Source organism: Hyperolius riggenbachi, chromosome 11, assembly GCF_040937935.1.
Source record: "Hyperolius riggenbachi isolate aHypRig1 chromosome 11, aHypRig1.pri, whole genome shotgun sequence".
NCBI lineage: Eukaryota > Metazoa > Chordata > Amphibia > Anura > Hyperoliidae > Hyperolius > Hyperolius riggenbachi.
The window spans coordinates 120,670,388-120,695,577 of record NC_090656.1 but is presented as its reverse complement, the minus strand read 5'-3'; the positions used below and the strand labels follow the sequence as shown (position 1 = coordinate 120,695,577).

The 25,190-nt window shown below is 45.8% G+C and overlaps 1 protein-coding gene across 1 annotated transcript in view; it reads left to right on the top strand.

Annotated features, from left to right (window-relative positions):
* Positions 1–25,190, top strand: part of LOC137537869 (mucin-5AC-like) — a 385,525-nt gene that overhangs the window by 289,550 nt on the left and 70,785 nt on the right. Inside the window, exons 22-23 of the mRNA XM_068259817.1 lie at positions 5,772–5,840; positions 22,391–22,462. Coding sequence (XP_068115918.1) covers positions 5,772–5,840; positions 22,391–22,462 — 141 coding nt within the window. The remainder of the gene's footprint in view (positions 1–5,771; positions 5,841–22,390; positions 22,463–25,190) is intronic.

Sequence of the window (25,190 nt, the reverse complement as noted above, 5' to 3'; positions counted from 1 at the left end):
GATTGGTTGCCAGGGTTTAGGCTGGGAGCCCTCTGATTCGCTCAATGAGGTCAGGAGGGGCTGGCCAGGGTTCCCCTCTGTGATTGGTTGCTGGGGCTTCTGCTGGGAGCCCTCTGGCTCCCGGGACGTCCTGGATCTCTGACAGTATTTCAATGGTCAGATATCCACGGATATCCGCATAGGCCAGCCAACTATCCGCAGATAGCTATCCGGAATCTGGATCAGAGGTCGGATAACTGAAAGAAGGTTGGATATCCGGATATCCGGAATTCGGATGAGCACCCCTGATGGTAACTCTCTGGATTTAAATATGGTGAATCTGCTTTTGCAATATATATGCTGCACATAGGTAAATATCAGTCTGAGAAGAGATGATGGAGCTGCTTAACTTTACCCAGATGTGGCTGTTCCCTCTCTTGACTGGTTTAATGTACTCATGCAGCTCCCCCTTATACCAGATTATAATACCTCTTGAGCGGCGACCCTGCTTGATATGTTTGTGTTTCTGGACTGCAACAGATAATTCCTGATAAGTCAACTGTCATCCTCTGTCTGGGTCTATGTCTCTAGGAGGATCTGTATATCTACCTTTCTTAGACTTTTTTCAAAATCTGGGTCATTTATTTTGGTTCCAAAAGCTGAAGCTTTTAAATCTTGAATATTCCAGCTGCTATATACTGTATGAGGGGTTCATGTTGTATTTGTTTACCTTGTAATGAACTATTATAGGGCAGTCAGTTTTCCACAGTCCTCCCCTCAGCATATTGTATATGGTGAGGAGCAGTTTCCTTAGTTCTTCTGTCAGTGCTTTGTGGTGTTATCGTTGTTTTTGGTCTTGTGGTGGGTGGGTTCCACTTTTGTTTGTTTTGTGAGTTTTGAGAGCCTTCTTGAAGATGTTGACGGAGGGGGAAACCCTAATGGGGGAAGGTAGGCAGTTCCATAGTGTTGGAGCAACTCTTGAGAAGTCCTGGAGGCATGCATGGAATTGGGTGATGCGGGGGGTAGTCAGGCAAAGTTCATTGGAGGAGCGGCTAGGTTTAATGCGTGGCTATTTTAATGTTTTTGTATTGTTCCCAAAATAGTAGTATGCCAGGCCTGGGTTTCCTCTGTGTGAAATATCAGGTGTGTTTTTATTTTGGGGTTAGATGAGAAGTCTGCATAAAGAGTCTCTGGGTTAACTTGCATTATTTTCTTTCTTTGAGCTGGCTTAGCTTTTTGGCTTTTCTTTCTGGATGTGTAAACAATCTCCAGGGGACCAGACTGGCTGTAACATGGCTAACCTATTGTTCTGCTGGTTTTAAGCTTTTCATTGTAAAATGGTTTAGTAAACCGTTCTTATTTCTATTGAATAGGTAAAATTTAGCAGAATGCCCTTACCTTAAAGGACTCTGTTCTGCGGATTTGGCTAGTTCTGGAGATGATCCCTGTTGTTGTTAGGGTCTGCTGGTTGGCAGGATCTGGTCTGCTGCTGCTTGCTTTTTTTTGCTGGATAGTCCCGCTTGTTGATCCTTTTTGTTTGTTTTTTATTATTGTTTTTCCTTCTTTTCATTCATATTTTCTGCGTTTTAAGATTTAGTCTTCCATGGGTTGCTTTATTTTTCAGATTATTTCCCTTCAGTTGCTCATTACAAGGTTAGGCCCGGTTCACATTAGCGTTTTTCTGCGGAGCCGGCCGTAAGGATCTGGCCATCAGGATCAGGAAAAACTGTCAGTTTTTAGTCAGTGTGCTGTAAACTGTCAGTTTTCTATTTGTTAGTCTGTAGCTGCAAAACCTTACGTGTCCGTTCTGCTGAGCAAAATGGTCCGTAAAATTGGGTCCTGCAGCATTTTTTCGTCCGGAACGGACCACAGAACCATACGGCCGGTTCGGTTGGCAAACGCTGATGTGAACCGGGCCTAAATTTGGTGAACCTTCAGGAGCTCATGTTTAGTGCTCCTTGCTCCCCTGTCCCTCTTTTCATTCTAACACACACACACACACACACACACACACACACACACACACACACACACACACACACACACACACACACACACACACACACACACACACACACACACACACACACACACACACACACACACACACACACACACACACACACACACACACACACACACACACACACACCCTAATTTGAGTAGGTAGCCTTACTGTCACTTTCCACCACTCTCCAAATTCAATTATTTTGTAAAGGTGTACAGAGCCGCCAAAAGAATAAAATATGCTAAAATCGTTTAAACCGTTAAGGAAGCGGTGGTGGACCAGCCACTCCAAACAGACACGATGGTGTCCATTAAGGCAATAACAATTTATTTACATACTCCTAGAGAGAACTGGCAATGCGTTTCACAGAGGTGCCAAGCGTAGATTGGACTCCCCTAGCTGTGTGATGCTCCTGTTTATTGCCTGATGAAGCGGGATTGTGCCCGTGAAACGAGTTGCCGGTTGTCTCTAGGAGTATGTGAATAAATTGTTATTGCCTTAATTGACAGTATCGTGTCTGTTTGGAGTGGCTGATCCACCACCGCCTCCTGAACGTTTTAAACGATTTTAGCATATTTTATTCTTTTGGCGCCTCTGTACACCTTTACAAAGTAAATTATCCACCCACGGTGGAAGGGTGATATACCCTCCTTTTCCTCTATCCACAGAGAGCGACATCTTAATCCTGAGTGGGGACAGGTCTACTCCCCCCACCTGCTTCTACAGTGGTTGCCTTGGTGGTAACCCTAGTTTGTAAGTATAATACTTACGTTTCATTTACTTCCTCCTCTTCCAATACATACTACACTATATTGGGCTCTCGGTTTTCTGCTTTCTCGTGAATATTATGTTCTAGCACTGCCAGAGTGTGAGTAATTCTACCTAGAGCTTGGACCAAAATCTAAAGCAAGAATCAATGACATATGGGGATAAGAGGTTTGGTCAGGAACACTGTCAAGTGAGGTGAGAGGGTAGGACAAGCATTGAATTTCCATTTGGACACTTTCATTGTACCAGTGCTCCTGGAACTGGAGATGGAGCTGTGGATGAAATTTTTAATAGGTAAGTTTACTTTTTTTTTTTAACGTTTTTAATTTTTTTAAACCCAAACACCCTGCTTAATTGCCAAGAAGAGTAAGTAAGCAGTGTATTACGAGTGCCCTGTAAGATTCTTGTGTTTTGTGTTTTAAAATGATATAGCAAATATCCACAGTTGCAAGATAAAATTCGTTTTTTCTTTGTTTGTTTTTGTTTTGTTTTAGAAATTTTACTATAAGTATAATGCAGTGTGACAGAAGGAAAATAGTAGCAAAATAATGAAAAAAACAAACAAGCTGAAATTACTTCAAAATGGGACATTTGGTCTCATTACCTCTAAGTTTGATTTCATACTCAGTCTGAACAGAAAATGTTCTGATGTGCAGAAATATGATAACAGGGGTGTAACTACAGGGGAACAGCCTCTGCAGGGGGCCCAGAGCTTTTAGTGGCTTCCAAACATTAACCTTTCTTCCCTCTAAAGCTAGGTACACACGTGCCGATGTAACTTATCAATCGAGCCGCTGATGCAGCTCGATTGGTAAGATCCGACAGGTCCGATCTCGCCGCCGCTCGATTCCCCGCGAGCGGACAATAGCGGGGAATCGAGCGGAAGATAAGCGGCGCCGGCGGGGACGAGCGGGTATCGAATCAGACTAGGGTTGCCGCGATATACCGGTATTACTATATATCACGGTTTGATTGTGCACGGTAACCATACCGTGCACAATTTCGTTTTACCGGTTTTAGGGGCGGGGCGACCGGGATGACGGGGCAACGTAGCGGCAGGGATGCGGCGCAGCGACGAGCGCACGAACAGCAGCGGGGATACAAATACTCACTTGCGAGAAGCCAGTTCCGTCCTTCACGATGTACCCGGGCTTCATAGTACTTCATGTTCTTGCATCACATTTCCTTGAAACAGCGCCCCCTGGGTGCTATTACAAGACGATGCAAGAACATGAAGTACAATAAAAGCCCGTACATCGGTGAAGGACCTGGCTGCCGGCATGTGAGTATTTATCCCTGCTGCTGCGTCCCCTCTCCCTCCCCCGCGGCTCTCTGTGCTGCAGCCACCTGTTTCTGACTACACCTATCTCTGGCTACCTATGCTGCGAACACCTTCTACTGACTACACCTATCTCTGGCTACCTATGCTGCGAGCACCTTCTACTGACTACACCTATCTCTGGCTACCTATGCTGCGAGCACCTACTACTGGCTACACTTAACCCTGGCTACCTATCCTGCGAGCACCTATCGCTGACTACACCTGCCCCTGGCTACCTATCCTGCGAGCACCTACTACTGACTACACCCTGTCCCTGGCTACCTATCCTGCGAGCACCTACTACTGGCTACACCTAACCCTGGCTACCTATCCTGCGAGCACCTACTACTGGCTACACCTGTCCCTGGCTACCTATCCTGCGAGCACCTACTACTGACTACACCTGTCCCTGGCTACATATCCTGCGAGCGCCTACTACTGGCTACACCTAACCCTGGCTACCTATCATGCGAGCACCTACTACTGACTACACCTATCCCTGGCTACCTATGCTGCAAGCACCTACTACTGGCTACACCCATCACTAGCTACCTATGCTGCAAGCCCCTTCTACTGGCAACACTTGTCCCTGGCTACCTATGCTGCGAGTACCTACTACTGACTACACCTATCACTGACTACCTATACTGCGGCCACCTATCGCTGGCTACCTATACTGTGGTCAGCTATTACTGGCTACACCTATCCCTGGCTACCTATGCTGCGAGCACCTACTACTGACTACACCTATCACTGACTACCTATACTGCAGCCACCTATCGCTGGCTTCCTATACTGCGGTCACCTATTACTGGCTACACCTATCCCTGGCTACCTATGCTGCGGCCACCTACTACTGGCTACACCAATCCCTGGCTACCTATACTGCGAGCACCTACTACTGACTACACCTATCACTGACTACCTATACTACGGCCACCTATCGCTGGCTACCTATACTGCGGTCACCTATTACTGGCTACACCTATCCCTGGCTACCTATGCTGCGGCCACCTACTACTGGCTACACCTATCCATGGCTACCTATGCTGCGGCCACCTACTACTAGCTACACCTATCCCTGGCTTCCTATGCTGCGGCCACCTACTACTAGCTATACCTATCCCTGGCTTCCTATGCTGCGGCCACCTACTACTGGCTACAGGGGAGGGGGGCAAATAACTGTACAATACCGTATACCGTAATATCGTCATACCGTGGTATTTTTTTTGACGGTTATCATACCGTGGAATGTCATACCGTTGCAACCCTAAATCCGACGCACGCGCGGACGCGGCAGGGACGCGCGGGGATGCGGAAGAGCCGATCCGGCGGCTAGTCGAGCCGCCGGATCGCTCCGTCTAGATTAGGCTTAAGACAGTGGTCCATTGTTCAGATCTGATAGATATTATTGTGGCTACGCTTGCCATGGGCGTAAAGATCATGATGACCACATTTGTTTTATAACTGGGCCAAGGTAGGGATATGAACACTGGAGGGGCACCATCAAGGTTGTGCTGAGTAAGTGGGGGCTGAGATTTGTAATTACAATGCTTTATGTAACCCTAGATGATTCATAAAACTGCTTTAGCTTTTCTGTTCTTTCAGGATTTATCTACACATCAACATGCTTTTAAACGCTAAGAAATCTTGAGATGAACAATAACATCTGTATTGATATATTTGTGATTTCAGGTACATCTACAACTTCAACTCCACCATTAACAGAAATCTCAACAGCTCCGTCAGGTGTAACCACCACAGGTCTGTAATGTAAATGCAATGTGGATTGAAATCTAGTGGTCTTGCTAGATGAATATTTATTTAATGCACACCTGAAGTGAGAGGAATATGGAGGCTGACATATGTATTGCCTGTCAGTCCTGCTGATCCTCTGCACTTACTACTTTTAGCCATATACCCAGAGCAATGCATATAGGTCAGATGTTTTGCCTGGATTTGCTGCATGCTTGTTTCAGGTGTGTGATTCATACACTACTGATGCAAGAAAGATCAGCAGGACACCAGGAAACTGATATTGTTAAAAATAATTAAATGTAGTAGCCTCCATATCTATCTTACTTCAGGTTAAGGTGAGCTTATTATATGCAGATGATAGGTTGTGATACCTAGAGGACCCTGGTGATTTGTTAGTAATGGTTTTGCAGGTTATCAGCGGATACGGCTCCTATTAACCTCCTTGGCGGTAATCCCGAGCTGAGCTCGGGGTATGCCGCCGGAGGTCGCCGCTCAGGCCCTGCTGGGCCGATTTCCATTCTGTAAAAAGCAGCACACGCAGCCGGCACTTTGCCAGCCGCGTGTGCTGCCCGATCGCCGCCGCTCCGCGGCGATCCGCCGCGTGCAGCGGCGAAAGAGGGTCCCCCCAGCCGCCCGAGCCCAGCGCAAACAGTTCCGGCCGGCGCTAGGGGCTGGATCGGGCGGCTCTGACGTCAGGACGTCGACTGACGTCCATGACGTCACTCCGCTCGTCGCCATGGCGACGAGGAAAGCGAAACAAGATAGGCCGCTCATTGCGGCCTATCTTGTTACTTTCGATTGCCGGAGGCGATCGAAAGTACGCTTCCGGAGCGCCCTCTAGTGGGCTTTCAGAAGTTGGCTGCATGAAATATTTTTTTTTTAATTTAAAAAAAACCCTCCCGCAGCCTCCCTGGCAAAATAAATAAACCGCCAGGGAGGTTAAGGCCTTAAAATTAAATGGTCTAAATCCTTCATTCTACCCATAGACTATTTCCCCCTACTCAACAGCACCTCTCCACCCCGCTGGTTTGGGTTAGCTCCTATTAATATCTGTGCGTTATGGATTTCCAGTCTCCATTTGAGTTCATCGAGCTCATTCGAGATCCTCTGCCGTTGTATGTTAATGCTTTTACTACCAAAAGTATTATATGTATCTTGGCACTCGCCTGTTTTCTTGCATCCATCTGTGTTTGCCATACTGCACTCCCATCTTGCCAGGTTTATTTGGGCCAAGCAAAGACACAGCAGTAGAGTTGAGCTGAAATTTTCGTAATTTCGCATTACCAAAATTACGCATGCGAAATTTGCGATTACGATGCGAAATTACAGTAGCGTAATTGCCATTAAAATCGTAATTGAAAATACCGTAAGCGTAATTTTCAACGCGTAATTTCGCGTTTCGTTCATGCCGTAAGTTCGCATTAAACGCTACCGTAATTTCGCGTTAAACCGTAATGCTCCGTAGAATATAAAAAAGCCGCCGACTTTAAGGGTTAATAGCAAAGCCCCCTTAAATGCTAAGAGCCTCAAATTTGGAGAATATATTAAGGAGATCAGGAGGAATAAGAGGAATTTTTTTTTTTTCAAAAAGACCTTATAGTTTTTGAGAAAATCGATGTTAAAGTTTCAAAGGAAAAATGTAAACATTTAAAAACCCGCCGACTTTAACGGTTAATAGCAACGCCTGCTTAAAGTTTAGGAACACCAAATTCCCAGGGTATATTAAGGGGATCAGTGGGAATAAGAGGAAAATTTTTTTTTCAAAAAGACCTTATAGTTTTTGAGAAAATCGATTTTTAAGTTTCAAGGGCGAAAATGTCTTTTAAATGCAGAAAATGTCAGGTTTTTTTGCACAGGTAACAATAGTGTATTATTTTCATAGATTCCCCCAAGTGGGAAGAGTTTTACTTACTTCGTTCTGAGTGTGGGAAAAATAAAAAAAAAACGACGTGGGGTCCCCCTCCCAGACCTCTTTAACCCCTTGTCCCCCATGCAGGCTGGGATAGCCAGAATGCAGAGCACCGGCCGCGTGGGGCTCTGCACCCTGACTATACCAGCCCGCATGGTCCATGGATTGGGGGGTCTCGGAAGGGGAGGGGCAGCCAAGCTTTCCCCTCCCCCTCCGAGCCCTTGTCCAATCCAAGGACAAGGGGCTCTTCTCCACCTCCGATGGGCGGTGGAGGTGGAGGCCGCGATTTCCTGGGGGGGGGGGGGTTCAGAGCCAAGCTTTCCCCTCCCCTTCCGAGACCCCCCAATCCATGGACCATGCGGGCTGGTATAGTCAGGGTGCGGAGCCCCACACGGCCGGTGCTCCACATTCTGGCTATCCCAGCCTGCATGGGGGACAAGGGGTTAAAGAGGTCTGGGAGGGGGGACCCCACGTCGTTTTTTTTTTATATTTCCCACACTCAGAACGAAGTAAGTAAAACTATTCCCACTTGGGGGAATCTATGAAAATAATACACTATTGTTACCTGTGCAAAAAAACCTGACATTTTCCGCATTTAAAAGACATTTTCGCCCTTGAAACTTAAAAATTGATTTTCTCAAAAACTATAAGGTCTTTTTGAAAAAAATTTTTTTCCTCTTATTCCCACTGATCCCCTTAATATACCCTGGGAATTTGGTGTTCCTAAACTCTAAGCAGGCTTTGCTATTAACCGTTAAAGTCGGCGGGTTTTTAAATGTTTACATTTTTCCTTTGAAACTTCAACATCGATTTTCTCAAAAACTATGAGGTCTTTTTGAAAAAAATTTTTTTCCTCTTATTCCTTCTGATCTCCTTAATATATTCTCCAAATTTGAGGCTCTTAGCATTTAAGGGGGCTTTGCTATTAACCCTTAAAGTCGGCGGCTACCTAACATTGATCCATGCGTCAACTTTTCCGCTTCGGGCCATACGCATTAATTTCGTAATACCCGTTGCAATGCGAAAATTACGCTTACGCGAAATTTCGCGAAATCCTTCTTCATTACGATTATGTACTTACGGCCATAAACGTAATTACACTAATTACGCGAAATTTCGCGAAATCGTAATTACGCCATTACGCTCATCTCTACACAGCAGCAGCTGAAGAATCTGGGTGGTACAGCGATCCCCAACTGACACTTGTATTGCCTAGAGATCCAGCTTTCTCACCTGTATGATGGCCTCAGAGAAAGGAAGACAGCCCTCCAAGAATCATTATTTTCGGTGCTGCCTTTTTGGCACTGTGATCCATTATATACCGGTAATACCTTCAAGGGTCAGAAAGAAGTTGTCAGGTTTCAGTCTCTTATACCCACCCTAAAGGAAATCTGAAAGGTTTGCATACCTCCCAACTTTTTGAGATGAGAAACCGGGACATAAGCCACACCCCCTGACACACCCCCAACCACACCCCCTGACACACCCCTAGTCAAAAAAAATATATATACACAATTGCAGATATATATATATATATATATATATATATATATATATATATATATGCAATTGTCATTAAAAAATGGTGGGGAGAAGGGTGAGGGTGCCCATGGGTTTCTGTGTCTATGCCCCCCTGATGTGTCTGTCCCCCCCCCTCTATGCACGCCCCCCTGATGTGTCTGTCCCCCCCCTCTCTGAACGCCCCCCTGATGTGTCTGTGTCCCCCCTCCTCCCTCCCTGTAGGCAGAGTGAGCGCAGCGGAGCAGCCAGCCGAGTCCTCTTACCGCTGATCCACTCGTACTGGCATCAGACCTCCATGTGCTTCCTGTGACGTCATAGTAAACAGGAAGCACATGGAGGTCCGATGCCAGTACGAGTGGATCAGCGGTAAGTAAAAGGACTCGACTGGCTGCTCCGCTGCGCTCACTCTGCTAACAAGGAGGGGGGGACAGACACATCAGGGGGGTATTCAGAGAGAGGGAGGGAGGAAGTAATGAAGCCGGGCTCCCGCATCCCTCATTACCGCGGCTGGAGCCTCGATCATTTTTTCTTCCTCCATTCTCTGCCCAGCCGTCGGGATTCAAGAGGGGGGGGGGGGCCGGGATAGCGGGAGGGCCCCCCAAATCGTGAGAATCCCGACGAAAACGGGACGGTTGGGGGGTATGCGTTTGGGATCACTCTCATAAATGCTTATACCGTTACAGTATGCTTAACACCACCCCACCATGGAAGACCCTGTGCCCTCCGGAACTTAAACTGGTGGATTAAAAGTCTTTTGCACAATTGTCTTCTGAGTTCTCACTTATTAACACAGCCCGCTACAAGTTTCTACAGTTGAGACATGTCAATTTGAAAATCTGCCAAAAGAGTTTGTGGGTTCCCCCCCTACTTTACATTATAAGAAATGCTCCCTCTAAGCAGCTGATCTTAGTCCTCAGTCTATGGAGCCTTGGTTATCCCTGCAGCAACCTACTGGGCATACAAAAAATGGGCCTTCTGGGTTTGTGAAGTTGGGGATATATCCAATGAAGATTGGGAGGATTGGATTGGTACCTAGGGTTTTACTGCATCTACCAGACTGTTTGACCTATCTATATGTGCTTTACAGAGCTATTCTTACTCCTGTGCATTTAGCTACATTTAGGTTGGATGGGGATGATCTCTGTCCAAAATGGTTGCATGGACAAGGGCCCCTTTCTCCATATGATGTGGTCCTGCCCCATTGTTAATGCATATTGGACACGTCATAAAATTCTTAAAGGGAACCTTAACTGAGAGGGATATGGATGTTTCCTTTTAAACAATACCAGTTGCTTGGTACTCCCAATGATCTCTTTTGCTGCAGTAGTGGCTGAATCACACACCTGAAACAAGCATGCAGCTAATCCAGTCTGACTTCAGTCAGAGCATCTGATCTGCATGCCTGTTCAGGGGCTGTGGCTAAAAGTATTAGAGACACAGGATCAGCAGGGGAGTCGGGCAACTGGTATTATTTTTAAAAGAAAAATCCATATACTTTTCAGTTTAGATTCCCTTTAAATGATCACATGGGCTGTCCTGTGACATGATGCTAAGGCTTGCTTATTAACTAATTGCCGACCGCTCCACACCAACTGGCGTGAATGCGGAGGCAGCCCCAGGACCACAACATGCCGATTGGCGCAAATGGCTTTCAATGGGGCTAGTAGGAGATTGCGTGTGCCAATGCACGCACATCTCCACTTGGAAGGTCTCCCAGCTGCGATCGCACTCTGAGACTGTTAGAGGGCGAAACCGCCATCTTATAACCCTGTACAGTGCTGCGATCTAAGTCAGCGCTGTACTGGGGACAGCCGCGTGACACGGATGTCCCCTCTGTAGGCAGGGAAGTGATCGGCTGTCATTGGCTTGAAGTTTTCCACATTTTGTCATATTACTGCCACAAACATGAATCAATTTTATTGGAATTCCACATGAAAGACCAACACAAAGTGGTGTACACATGAGAAGTGGGAGGACAATCATACATGATTCCAAACATTTTTTACAAATAAATAACTGCAAAATGGTGTGTGCATAATTATTTGGCCCCCTTTGATCTGAGTGCAGTCAGAGGCCTATAGACATTGCCTGATGAGTGCTAATGACTAAATAGAGTGCACCTGTGTGTAATCTAATGTCAGTACAAATACAGCTGCTCTGTGAGGGCTTCAGAGGTTGTCTCAGAGAATTTTGGGAGCAACAACACCGTGAAGTCCAAAGAACACACAAGACAGGTCAGGGATCAAGTTATTGAGAAATGCTTAGGCTACAAAAAGATTTCCAAAACCTTGAACATCCCACGGAGCACTGTTCAAGCGATCATTCAGAAATGGAAGGAGTATGGCACAACTATAAACCTACCAAGACAAGGCCATCCACCTAAACTCACAGGCCGAACAAGGAGAGCGCTGATCAGAAATGCAGTCAAGAGGCCCATGGTGACTCTGGACGAGCTGCAGAGATCTACAGCTCAGGTGGGAGACTCTGTCCATAGGACAACTATTAGTCATGCACTGTACAAAGTTGGCCTTTATGGAAGAGTGGCAAGAAGAAAGGCATTGTTAACAGAAAGCATAAGAAGTCCCGTTTGCAGTTTGCCACAAGCCATGTGGGGGACACAGCAACCATGTGGAAGAAGGTGCTCTGGTCAGATGAGACCAAAATGGAACTTTTTGGCCAAAATGCAAAACGCTATGTGTGGCGGAAAACTAACACTGCACATCACACTGAACACACCATCCCCACTGTCAAATATGGTGGCATCATGCTCAGGGGGTGCATCTCTTCAGCAGGGACAGGGAAGCTGGTCAGAGTTGATGGGAAGATGGAGGGAGCCAAATACAGGGCAAACTTGGCAGAAAAACTCTTGGAGACTGCAAAAGACTTGAGACTGGGGCAGAGGTTCACCTTCCAGCAGGACATAAAGTGGGCAACAATGGAATGTTTTAAAACAAAACATATCTATGTGTTAGAATGGCCCAGTCAAAGTCCAGATCTAAATCCAATCGAGAATATGTGGCAAGATCTGAAAACAGCTGTTCACAAACGCTGTCCATCTAATCTGACTGAGCTGGAGCTATTTTGCAAAGAAGAATGGGCAAGGATTTCAGTCTCTAGATGTACAAAGCTGGTAGAGACATACCCTAAAAGACTGGCAGCTGTAATTGCAGCAAAAGGTGGTTCTACAAAGTAATGACTCAGGGGGCCGAATAATTACGCACACCCCACTTTGCAGTTATTAATTTTAAAAAATGTTTTGAATAATGCATGATTTTCGATCCACTTCTTACATGTACAATACACCACTCTGTATTGGTCTTTCAAGTATATATATATATATAATAGACTAAGTGCTTCAACCTTCAAACAAGAAGAAGAAGTACTTTGCATGAGAAAGTTTATGCGTGCTCAAACACCAAGTTTAAGGCCTCTTTTCCACGGACTGTTGAGCTGTGTGCTCAGCAAGCAGTTACCAGGCAGCAGTGAGCAGATACCAGGCAGTAACAAGCAGTTACCAGGCAGCAGCAAGCAGTTATCAGGCAGCAGTGAGCAGTTACCAGGCAGCAGCAAGCAGTTACCAGGCAGCAGCAAGCAGTTACCAGGCAGCAGCAAGCAGTTACCAGGCAGCAGTGAGCAGTTACCAGGCAGCAGTGAGCAGTTGTGAGAGTTTGAGAGCCATTTCACTGCCTATTCACAGTCCATGGAAAAGAGGCCTTACCCTAGCAAGTCTGACATTGCAAATCTGGCCTAATTGGCTATTCATGAGGCAATGCTCATGCAAATGCATGCACAAACCAATACCACAAAGCAGTCACCCTGCTACATGCTACATTAGCACTATGCTTTCCATGAGAAAATTAATGCGCATGTAGCAGAACCCAATGGACGTTAAGGTAAGTGGCTGTTTTTAATATTAGGAGGTGGGTGCGGACGGCTCTCCCCAGCGCTGGCCACGCTTGGGGGAGGGGGGGGGGGCGGCTGCGCCACCCAGCCTCCCATTCCGGGGTGCCGCTGTGGTTCCCAGGCAGCGAGAGAGCACTTTGCAGTATTGGTTTTTTGACCCTGCATAGTTTGGCATGCGAAAGCAAATGCATATTTGCATGAGCATTGCCTCATGAATAGCCAATTAGGCCAGATTTGGAAAGCCAGACTTGCTAGGGTTAAACTTGGTGTTTGAGCACGCAAAATTTTTCTCATGGAAAGCATTTTTTGCAGTTGTATCCTTTGGAGGCAGGTGGTGGATGGCTTGCTCTGGTGGTGTGAGCCCTGGAGTGAGTTGTCTGCGCCTGTCCTCCCCCCACCCCGGAGTGTTGTATGTGAGCCAGCCCTGAGCTCTAAAGCTCGGGGTGACCCATGCTTCACTCCTTTCTCATGTGGTGCCCCCAAGTTAATGTGCATGTTGCAGAACGCAATGGACGTTAAGGTAAGTGCCTGTTTTTAATATTGGGAGGTAGGTGCGGATGGCTCTCCCCGGCGCTGACCACACTTGGGATGGGGGGGGGGGTGCAGCTGCGCCACCCAGCCTCCCCCTCCGGGGTGCCGCTGTGGTTCCCAGGCAGTAAGAGAGCCTGGGACCCCGCAGTCCCCCGGTTGTATGGGGGCATTCGGAATCCTCCCCGTGGCGCTCCTGGATAGTGCTAATGTAGCATGAACTAATACCCGCAGGGTGATCGCTTTGCGGTATTGGTTTTTGGACCCTGCATAGTTTGGCATGCGAAAGCAAATGCATATTTGCATGAGCATTGCCTCATGAATAGCCAATTAGGCCGGATTTGCAAAGCCAGACTTGCTAGGAGTAAACTTGGTGTTTGAGCACGCATACATTTTCTCATGGAAAGCCTACTTCTTCTTGCTTCAAGGTTGAGGCATGTACTCTATTAGATAGATAGATGCGGCGTATGCTACGACGCGGGTTGGCTAGTATATATATATATATATATATATATATATATATATATATATATATATATATATATATATATATATATATATATACATATATATATACACAAACAAACAACTGGGGAGCAATCCGACCCCACCAACAGAGGTCTTGTGTGTGTGTGTGTGTGTGTGTGTGTGGGGGGGGATCACTTGTGTGCTGAGTTGTGCGGCCCTGCAGCGAAGCCTTAAAGCTGCAGTGGCCCAATTAGTAAAAAATGGCCTGGTCACTAGCGGGGTTTAGCACCGCGGTCCTCAAGTGGTTAAATATGTTTCCTGACATTTAGATATATTGGGTGCTATTGGCTGCCATAACCTCTTCCCTTATTTGGTGAGAGAATCCTTCTAGAAAATATCCCCAGTTTTATCTGCACTGTTTATGTTTTTGATCTGTTATTTTCCCTTTTTATTTATTCTGTATGCTACTCTTGTTGAATGACATGACAAGTGTTTTTCCACATGTGACTTGGCATCTCTGTTCTCTACATTGGCAGCGGCACCTGTTACTAAATATTAACTTTGGCGATTCTCACCTGCATATTATCCTACCATATATACATGTCTATGTATTATCTTAGCTGTTTTAATAAACTTGGTATGTTAAAAAAAAAAAAAAAGTGCAAGCAATGAACAGGCTACACCAGGCATGGGCAAACTTGGCCCTCCAGCTGTTAAGGAACTACAAGTCCCACAATGCATTGCATGAGTCTGACAGCCACAGTCATGACTCATAAAGGCAAATGCATCTGTTCCTTAACAGCTGAAGGGCCAAGTTTTCCCATGCCTGGGCTACACTTTCTGTGGACTGTTTGGAGTTTTCAGCAAACTCTACTGGCCTATAGGAAGACTATAAATATCTTAGCAACTTCACTTAGAAACCTCTGCCACGCTTTTCTAGGTCCCTGTTTCTAAACACCTAAACACATGTAAACACTTGGTTCTGTTTTCTATTTTTAGAAAACGGAGTTAGTATAGCACCATCTTGTGGCCAAAAAGTAAAACTACTTCCAAATTCAGCATTATACACTTACCATAGAAAAATTAAATACATTTTCATTATTTTTTAACGCCTTACCCCTTACCCAAAATAAAATATTATCGGCTTACATTGTACTAGGGACACAATATAAACATTGTAATAACTGGGACAAATGGGCAAATAAAATGTGTCTATTTTATCTACAATAGCACATTTTATTTTTAAACTACAATGGTTGAAAGCTGAGAAATGGTGATTTTTTAAATTTTTTTCTTTTTCTTCCCTCTCAAATGCATATACAATAATATTCTTAGCATAAAGTACTGCCCAAAGAAAGCCTAGTTTGTCCCGCAACAAATAATATATAGATCATTTCAGTGTGATAATTAGCGATAAAGTTATTACCAAATAATGGGAAGAGCTTTTGAAGGGGAAAAAAACTTGTGGTAGAGAAGTGGTTAATTAGTGTTTTATTTTGGTAGCTACAGTATGGGAGGGGAGGTGAGAGGTTAACTAATGTTATATGTATTTTTTTTGTTTTGGAAAGTATGTAGGTGTAACTTTACTTTTTGGCCAATAGATGTCTCCTAAACTTTATTCCAATTATTTTCTTTTTACTGTATGCACGTGTTACAGGAAGTAACGTTTATGCTATCCAGTGGACCAAGGAAGGGTTTTTACCCTTTGAGGACCAGAGCAATTTTCACATTTCAGCACTCAGCTCTTTCATTCCCCAATAACTTTATTACTACTAATTACAATGAAATGATAGTTACATAGTTATTTGGGTTGAAAAAAGACATACGTCCATCGAGTTCAACCTGAGAACAAAGTGATCTATATATTTATTTTTTTTGAGTTTTTTTTGCCACCTATTAGGCTTTTTGGGGTGGTATTTGTTTTCAGTAGTTACTTTATTTTCTATGCATTTTAATATACCATTACCTCCTAGAAGAAAATGCAAGAGAAAAAAAGGAATTGCTTATGGGCCCAGGTCTTGAAAGGATGTAAAATGAAGAAATAAGAGCAAGATAAGGTGGCATATAAACAAATAAAGATAACTTGAACCAAAGATATTGCAGGAATGAAGCACACAGGATCATCCTTTAGCTAATCAATTTCATGAAGCCGGTAATGTTTCCATCCATGTAACATCTCATGGATTCTCAAGGAAGCGTATAGTTTCCCCATCTTTGATCCGAAGTTTTGCTGGAAACATCATTGAGTATGGAATATTCTTCTCTCGTAGTTTGCTTGGCATATACAAAGGATCTTCTGAGCCATTGCCTTTCAGTAGTAGTCTGGTAAATACATTAACTTACTGTTTTCCAATGTAATAGTACCCATTTCCCTGGCTGCATTCAGGATGCATCCCTGTCTCTGAAGTAGAGGACTCTGAAGATTATGGGATGTGGTAATGATCCTGGGGGGCCCCTGCAGGCTGGCATGAGATGTACTCTCTCGATTACAAAGTGAGAAGAGAAGGTGTCTGCTGGTAGAAGTTAGTGTAGGAGATTCTTCATATAAGCAGCAACAGCTTTCTCAGGCAGACCCAACAACCTTACATTATGCCTCCTATTACGGTGTTCTGCATCAATCATCCTGTCTTCCATAACAGTGGTGTACCTAAGGCATTTGACACCCGGTGCTGGGTATTATAAGACCCCCCCCCCCCCCCACACACACACACACACAAAAAGTAAAGGGGCAAAAAATGGGTGGCGCTATAACATGCGGCGCGCTCAGCGCGCCACGGCAAAAAAATGGGCGTGGCCATGACCGGATGAGGGTGGAGCTAACTGTAATTTGACATGAACCCGGGTGAGAGTGATATGGAGGCTGCCATATTTATTTCCTTTTAAACAATACTAGTTGCCCTGCTGATCTATTTGGCTGCAGTAGTGAACTGAATCACACCAGAAACAAGCATGCTTGTTCAGGGTCTGTGGTTGAAACAATTAGAGGCAGAGGACCAGCACGGCAGCCAGGCAACTGGTATTGCTTAAAAGGAGATAAATATGGCAGCCTCAATATTATTCTCACCTCGGGTTCCCTTTAAAAGTGCAACGCAAAGACAGTGGACCCAAGTTTTGGTGACCCTTTCCCCAGAAAATTCACATAATTGTGCAGGTTTTCTCAAGAAAATACACGTAATGTGTGCAGATTTGCCCAGAGAATACGTTCAATCATGTCGGCAGATTTGCCCAGAGAATACGTTCAATCATGTCTGCAGATTTGCCCAGAGAATACGTTCAATCATGTCTGCAGATTTGCCCAGAAAATACATGCAATCATGTCTGCAGATTTGCCCAGAGAATACATTCAATCATGTCGGCAAATTTGCCCAGAAAATACATGCAATCATGTCGGCAGATTTGCCCAGAAAATACATGCAATCATGTCGGCAGATTTGCCCAGAAAATACATGCAATAATGTCTGCAGATTTGCCCAGAGAATACGTTCAATCATGTCGGCAGATTTGCCCAGAAAATACATGCAATCATGTCGGCAGATTTGCCAAGAAAATACATGCAATCATGTCGGCAGATTTGCCCAGAAAATACATGCAATCATGTCTGCAGATTTGCCCAAAGAATACGTTCAATCATGTCGGCAGCCCTGCTCTGCAGCTGCGGTGAACTGATACGGCATCTTAGATGCCGAAAGTCAGTTCACGCTGGGGGGTGCTTGGAGAATTTTAAGGGGTGCTACAGCACCCAAAGCACCCCCCCCCCGGTGCCGCCACTGCCCCCAGTATAGGTAGCTAGCAGTTGCCCCCAGTATAGGTAGCTAGTTGCCCCCAGTAAAGGTAGTATAGTCAGGATAGGCAGCATAGCTGCTGTCCCCAATGTAGGTAGTGTTGCTGCCCCCAGTGTAGCTAGTATAGTGGCCCCCGTACAGCTGCCCTCCAGTATAGCTAGTATAGTGGCCCCCATAGTTGCCCCAGTATAGCTAGTATAGTGGCCCACAGTTTAGATAGTATAGTTGCCTCCATTGTAGCTGGTATAGTGCCCCCCCAGTATAGGTAAAATAGTGGCCCCCATAGATGCCCCCAGTGTAGCTAGTATAGTGGCCCCCCGTTTAGCTGCCCCCAGTATAGTGGCCCCCAGTATAGCTAGTATAGTGGCCCCCAGTTTAGGTAGAATAGTGGCCCCCAGTTTAGGTAGTATAGTGGCCCCCAGTTTAGGTGGTATAGTGCTCCCCCCCCGTGTAGCTAGAAGGAGGGGTGACAGCAGGGATAGCGGCGGGGAGGGGGGAAATATCCCCCCCTCCCTCACCTGGGTCCCCTCCTTCTGCCTCTCTTCTCCCCCCAAAAATGTGGGCAGCGGGCCGGGGGCAGTGGGCAGCGAGCAGGCTGGCGCGGAGAATACTCACGTTACTTCCGCGTATCAGCCTGGAACGCTGCGTCGCCGTCACGTGCCTCTACTGCGCCTCCAATGATTGGAGGCGCAGAAGAGGCACGTGATGGCGACGCAGCGTTCCAGGCTGATACGCGGAAGTAACGTGAGTATTCTCCGCGCCAAAGACAAAAAGAAAAATTCCTGCGCAGTCTTCAACTGATGGGGTGTATAAGGATATGAATGGGTGCAGCTCCACAGGCTGGGTGGTGCCAGCAAATCTAATAGAAAATACAAGAAGAACAGGAGCGCACCGCTGGTGCAATAAACTTTTTTACTTGGTATGGACACGCATTAAAATTACACTTACACTGTGTAGAGTTTAAAAAGCGCCTGTATAGCCTGCCGGTGGTCCTCTCCTCTCACCCGCGCTTGGCCAGAGCGGCGGGGTGCGATGATGTTTGGCGTGGGAGCGGAGGCGGTGGGCGGAGCCAGGTCGCGGAAGTGCCGTCTGATGTCACGACGTTTCCGCGTTAACCACACCTTCATCAGGTGACGTAGCGGCAAAGACGGCAATGTTTTATACCCACATGTGTGGGCTGGGAGCGAATCCCGGGGACCCTCCCTGGGATGTCACAACAGCTTCCGATTGGCTGTTCGGTGTTTGATAGTAAACCTTACATTACGGATGAATTAATCCGTCCTTGACCTTATATTACGGGAAACATTAAATAAAAACAATGCTACATGCGAAAATGGTTTTAACTATGAAAAGTTTTTGTACTTTTTTTAAAAAATACTTATTTTAATTTTAAAAGATTCTTTTAAAAACCGAGATAAGTCTTGGGCAATGCTCGCGGCAATATGCTCCTAGATGGTGGCAGTTCTAGACCAAACCGGTGCGTACTGACTAGGAACACCATGTACTACATGAAGGTGCCCATTGAGGTGCATCTGCATCGTCGTTTAAATAAATATGAATGAACATAAAATTTAACATGAAAATAACACCAGTGTAATTCTTTTTAAAAGAATCTTTTAAAATTAAAATAAGTATTTTTTAAAAGTACAAAAACTTTTCATAGTTAAAACCATTTTCGCATGTAGCATTGTTTTTATTTAATGTTTCCCGTAATATAAGGTCAAGGACGGATTCATTCATCCGTAATGTAAGGTTTACTATCAAACACCGAACAGCCAATCGGAAGCTGTTGTGACATCCCAGGGAGGGTCCCCGGGATTCGCTCCCCGCCCACACATGTGGGTATAAAACATTGCCGTCTTTGCCGCTACGTCACCTGATGAAGGCGTGGTTAACGCCGAAACGTCGTGACGTCAGACGGCACTTCCGCGACCTGGCTCCGCCCACCGCCTCCGCTCCCACGCCAAACATCATCGCACCCCGCCGCTCTGGCCAAGCGCGGGTGAGAGGAGAGGACCACCGGCAGGCTATACAGGCGCTTTTTAATCTCTACACAGTGTAAGTGTAATTTTAATGTGTGTCGATACCAAGTAAAAAAGTTTATTGCACCAGCGGTGCGCTCCTGTTCTTCTTGTATTCTCCGCGCCAGCCTGCTCGCTGCCCACTGCCCCCGGCCTGCTGCCCGCATTTTTGGGGGGAGAAGAGAGGCAGAAGGAGGGGGACCCAGATGAGGGAGGGGGGGGGATATTTCCTATCCCTGCTGTCACCCCTCCTCCTAGCGCTGCTCTTCCCCTCCTTAGTCAGGTGTAGGGGGGTCGTGGCGACAACCCCCTGGCTGTCTGGCACACGGTGCGCCACGCCCTCCTGCGCACTTAGGTAGGAACGCTACTGTTCCATAATCTTCATTCGTTTTTTTTAGATCAGGGATAGCTGTCTCATGTCTGTGAGTAACATCTTCAACATTCAATGTTCTGTGTTCTACCTCAGACACACGATCTCTTATGTTGCACATATCTTGGTGCTGTAAGCTGAGTTTAGCTTCCACACTGTCAATTTTTGCTGTTAGTGTTGCTTAACATTGCCTAATAGCTTCCATTATTTCAGCAAAAGCAGGTTGGCTTGTATCCTCTGTGTTAGTACCTGCGACATGTCCTCATCTTTTCCTTGTCTGGAATGTGGTGATACTCTAGCTGGAAGGGGAGTGGCTGATGTTCTCTCCGGGGATTTAGATGCTTTGGGCTCGATTCACAAAGCGGTGCTAACCCAGTTAGCATGCCTAAAAGACTTTAGGCATGATAACCATTGCACCATGCTGGTGAAAAGCCAGTTTAGGCGTGATAAGTTTAGGTGTGATAAGTTTAGGTGTGATAAGTTTAGGCATGCTAAGTTTAGATAAGTTTAGATCGCTTGCAAAGTCCCGCACGCAAAGCAGCGCCATTAAACTTTATACAAAGTGCACCAGTCTTTGCTAGCGTAAAACTTTTGATCAGCTGTGCACTGCGGTGCTAACGCAGTTGGCGCTTAAACTTAGCATGCCTAAACTTATCACACCTAAACTTATCATGCCTAAACTTATCACACCTAAACTTATCACACCTAAACTTATCATGCCTAAACTGAGTTTAGGCATGATAAAGGGCTTTTCACCAGGGTGCTAACTGTTAGCACCGCTTTGTGAATCAGGCCCCTTGTCTCCCTTCACTCCTCCTTTTCCTGTCTGCCCTTCTGAGACATGTTCTGGTAGGGCTGGTATCGTACTACTACGCCTGCGCAGTCTGCTCCGGCCCACGTGGCGGTTATTGACAGCGCCGCTCGCGCAGGCGCAGTACAGAGTGACCTGGAGGTCACTCTGACGTCATCGCCGGGGACCGGGACGGACCTGCGGTGAACGGCTGCGGGCAGAGCTGCGGTGAGGGACGTCCTGGGAGCTTGGAGCTGGAGGAAGCCCCCGGTAAGTACCACTTATTTTACTATTTCTCCCCTGATGACTCCTTTAAGAGCAGGAAGGCTTAGCTGTCCCTTGCCAAGAGGCCTTAAGGTGAATTCTCTCCCTCTTCTTCCCCCACTGGGGGTTCAAACCAATTATCCAGGTTGCTCGGTAAGTTCTGTAAGGCTTTTGGCAGCCGTTTGATTGGTTTTTTTAGTCAGTCCGAAAATCGGTAACTTAGCTTAAAAGAGGGGCCAGGCAGCGGAGCTCCGCAAAGCACATCTGCTTAGGTCACCATGTTGACCACGCCCCCATGTCTCTTCACTTTTAAGTTTCAATTTGTACTTTTAACAGCAAATGTTCTCATCTGTAGAAATATGAGTCTTTAAAGAGAATCTGAAGCCACATTAAAAATGGCTTTTTAGCTTATATTCAGCAGGGGTATGTTTGTCACTGCTAAAACGCCGCTATCCCACGGCATAACGAGGGGTCTTTACCCCCCAAATCCCCCCTGCAAAATCCACAACTTTCTTGGTCGTGGATTTTGCTGCCCCTGTGCGCTTACGTGTGAGGCACGACTATGAGCTGCAGCCCTGCCTCACACGCGTCTGTCAGCAGCGGATCTCCGCCTCTCCCCTGCCCCTCTCAGCGAAGGAAGACTGAGAGGGGCGGGGGAGAGGCAGAGATCCACCGCTGACAGACGCGTGTGAGGCAGGGCTGCAGCTCATAGCCCTGCCTCACACGGAAGCGCTCCCTGGGCACCACGGAGGGGATTTGGGGGGTAAAGACCCCTCGTTATGCCATGGGATAGCTGCGTTTTAGCAGGGGCAAACATGCCCCTGCTGAATATAAGCTAAAAAGCCATTTTTAATCTGGCTTCAGATTCTTTTTAAATGGCTTATAAAAACGTTATTCCATTTCAGTTCAGTCAGTGGATATCTACACATCAACATGTCTTAAAACGCTCAAAGATCTTAAGGTAAACAATTAAATAATATTGATATATTTGTGATTTCAGGTACATTTACAACTTTACGACTAACAGATGAAAAAATGACAGGGTTGGTTGTTGTACGAACTTCAATACCAGGTAAAACTATTGCAGATCTTTATGCAATGTGGTTTCAAAAATGTTGTGACTAAAAGGATATTTATTTTAACAAGGCTTTCCTGAGAACCTTTATGACACTTAGTAGAGGAAAATATTACACTAAATAAGCTACAGAATTTTTTTGCTAAAAAGTATGATATTTAAACTATTAGAGGGATCAATTGGGGTATATAGAGGTTAGAGAGGAGGATGGTGCATAAAAAGCAAGGAAGTGTATTACTCTTCCTGTGTTAAATTAAGTATTACTAGAAGAACAAAATGTGGAGGGTAAAAAAACAAAACAAATGAATAGTAACTAATGCAGAATGCCTTACAAATAAAAACCACAACTTTAATTGCTCGCAAGAGATCGTAATTAACTTTTCTCCTGAGGTTTCTCCATAAAGACGGTCTCTCAGCTTATCACAAGAATACCCTTACAGCCCCCAGCAAGCAAAAATATATCCAGATGAGTTTGATATTGCTCTTTCACCTAATTGTGAATATATTTTAAATTACTGGGGGCTGAATAGCTATTTTTGCAGAAGATAAAAAGTATCTCTTGGGAGAAAACTCAGGAGAAATGTTAATTGAATAATGGCCACAGACTACAATATTATGGGAATGACAGAAACATGGATGCATAATATACATGTTTCAGCAGTCAATATGAAGGGGTATGGTGTGTTTAACTAGTTGACCACTGAGGGCCCGTTTCCACTATCACGAATTCGCATGCGTTGCCCGCATGCGAATTCGCATAGCCAGTACAAGTGGATGGGACTGTTTCCACTTGTCCGTTTTCCTGAACGTTTTTCTGTGCAGAAAAAATCTGCACGCCAGGGCCTTCAGAATTCGCCTGCGTGTGGAATGCAGGCGAATCGCACGCAATGTATTTAATAGGGAAATCGCATGCGTTTTCCCCATGCGTTTTTTTGCCGCGAATTCGCATGCGATTTCGCATAGGTACCCATGTTGATTCACACAGGCAGTGACATGGTTAAAATCGCATCACCCTAACCTATGCGAAATCGCATGCGAAATTGCGGCAAAAAACGCATGCAAAATCGCACCCGCATGCGATTTGCCTGCGGTGATTCGCCGGCGATTCCGCAACGCTATAGTGGAAACGGGCCCTTAGGGATTTTTCTCCTTAAAGACCAGAGCAATTTTCACCTTACAGCGCTCCCATTCATTCGCCAATAACTTTGTTGCTACTTATCACAACAAAATAATCTATAATTTTCACCACCAATTATGCTTTCTTTGGGTGGTACATTATGGTAAGCATTATTTTATTGTAAATGCATTTTATCGGGAATAATAAGAAACAAAATAGAAAAAATAATTATTTTTTAGTTTAAGCCGTTATGGTTTTAAAATAATATGTGCTACCGTAATTAAAACCCACATATGCTTTTTGCCATCAGTCCCGGATATGACATCATTAAAATTTGCCCCTATCACAATGTATGGCCACAATATTTTAATTGGAAATAAAGGTGTATTTTTTTTTAGTTTTGCGTCTATCACTAATTAAAAAAAAAAAAACTGTTATTACCAAGATACTGAGCTCATACACAGAGCAGTAGATCATAAGATTAGATAGGAGTCCAATTCAATTAAGCATTAACCACAAAATTGTCTTAAATTACTAATTAGACAGTGGGGCGCTCCTCCTAGATGTGTGCACCATCAGTAAATCAGTTTACAGTTCTTTAGGTAACTATGGATAAGCGCTCATGAATGCTTGTTTACTATGAATGAAGAAGCCCCCCACTTCAGGAAAAGACTCACCAGATTCCACGGCCTTCTGGGCCTGTTTTCACTTTCGGGGTATTGGCCATCCTGCAGCCTCACTGGCACTCCACCTTCAGTCTCTCCACAGCTGTGTGCGCAAAAAGAAGCTCCACATAATGTAAAAGTGTACTGGTTTTATTAAAAAACTGCTGTATTACAAAAAATTAAAAGAAATAATGCCAGCCACCCCCTTTGCTACATGAAGGGATGTGGGAGACAAACTGCAGTCGGCTAATGCCTATAAGCCGCTGTTAACCCTCTGGGCGATACAATTGCATCGCCCAGGAGGGGCGCAGCACTTTTTTTTTTATTTTTTATTTTTTTAAATCATGTAGCGAGCCCTGGGCTGCAGCGGCATTCCCCCACCCACTCCGATCGCCTTCGGCGATCAGAGTAAGCAGGAAAACCCGTTCACAACGGGATTTCCTGCTGGGTTTCCCCGGTCGCCATGGCTACGAGGCGGGATGACGTCACCGGCGTCATGGGCGTCGTGACGTCAGAGGGAGTCCCGATCCACCCCTCAGCGCTGCCTGGCACTGATTGGCCAGGCTGCGCAGGGGGTCCGGGGGGGAGGCTGTGCGGCACGGCGGGTAGCGGCGGATCGGCGGCGAGCGGCGGCGATCAGAAGTTACACGCAGCTAGCAAAGTGCTAGCTGCGTGTAACAAAAAAAAATTATGCAAATCGGCCCACCAGGGCCTGAGAAATCCTCCTGCGCAATATACCCCGAGCTCAGCTCGGGATTATCGCCCAGGAGGTTAAACTAGCCTGCCCGCTCTTCTGCAGCTACCCTCTGACCAATAAAAATTTCAAAGCCTCCCGAACAAACAATCCAGCTGTGTCCAACCGTTGTGTTCCGCGGACCCACGGTGTGACATCAGTACGCACAACGCTGGTCAGACGCGGCTGCATCATTTGTGCAGGCAGGCC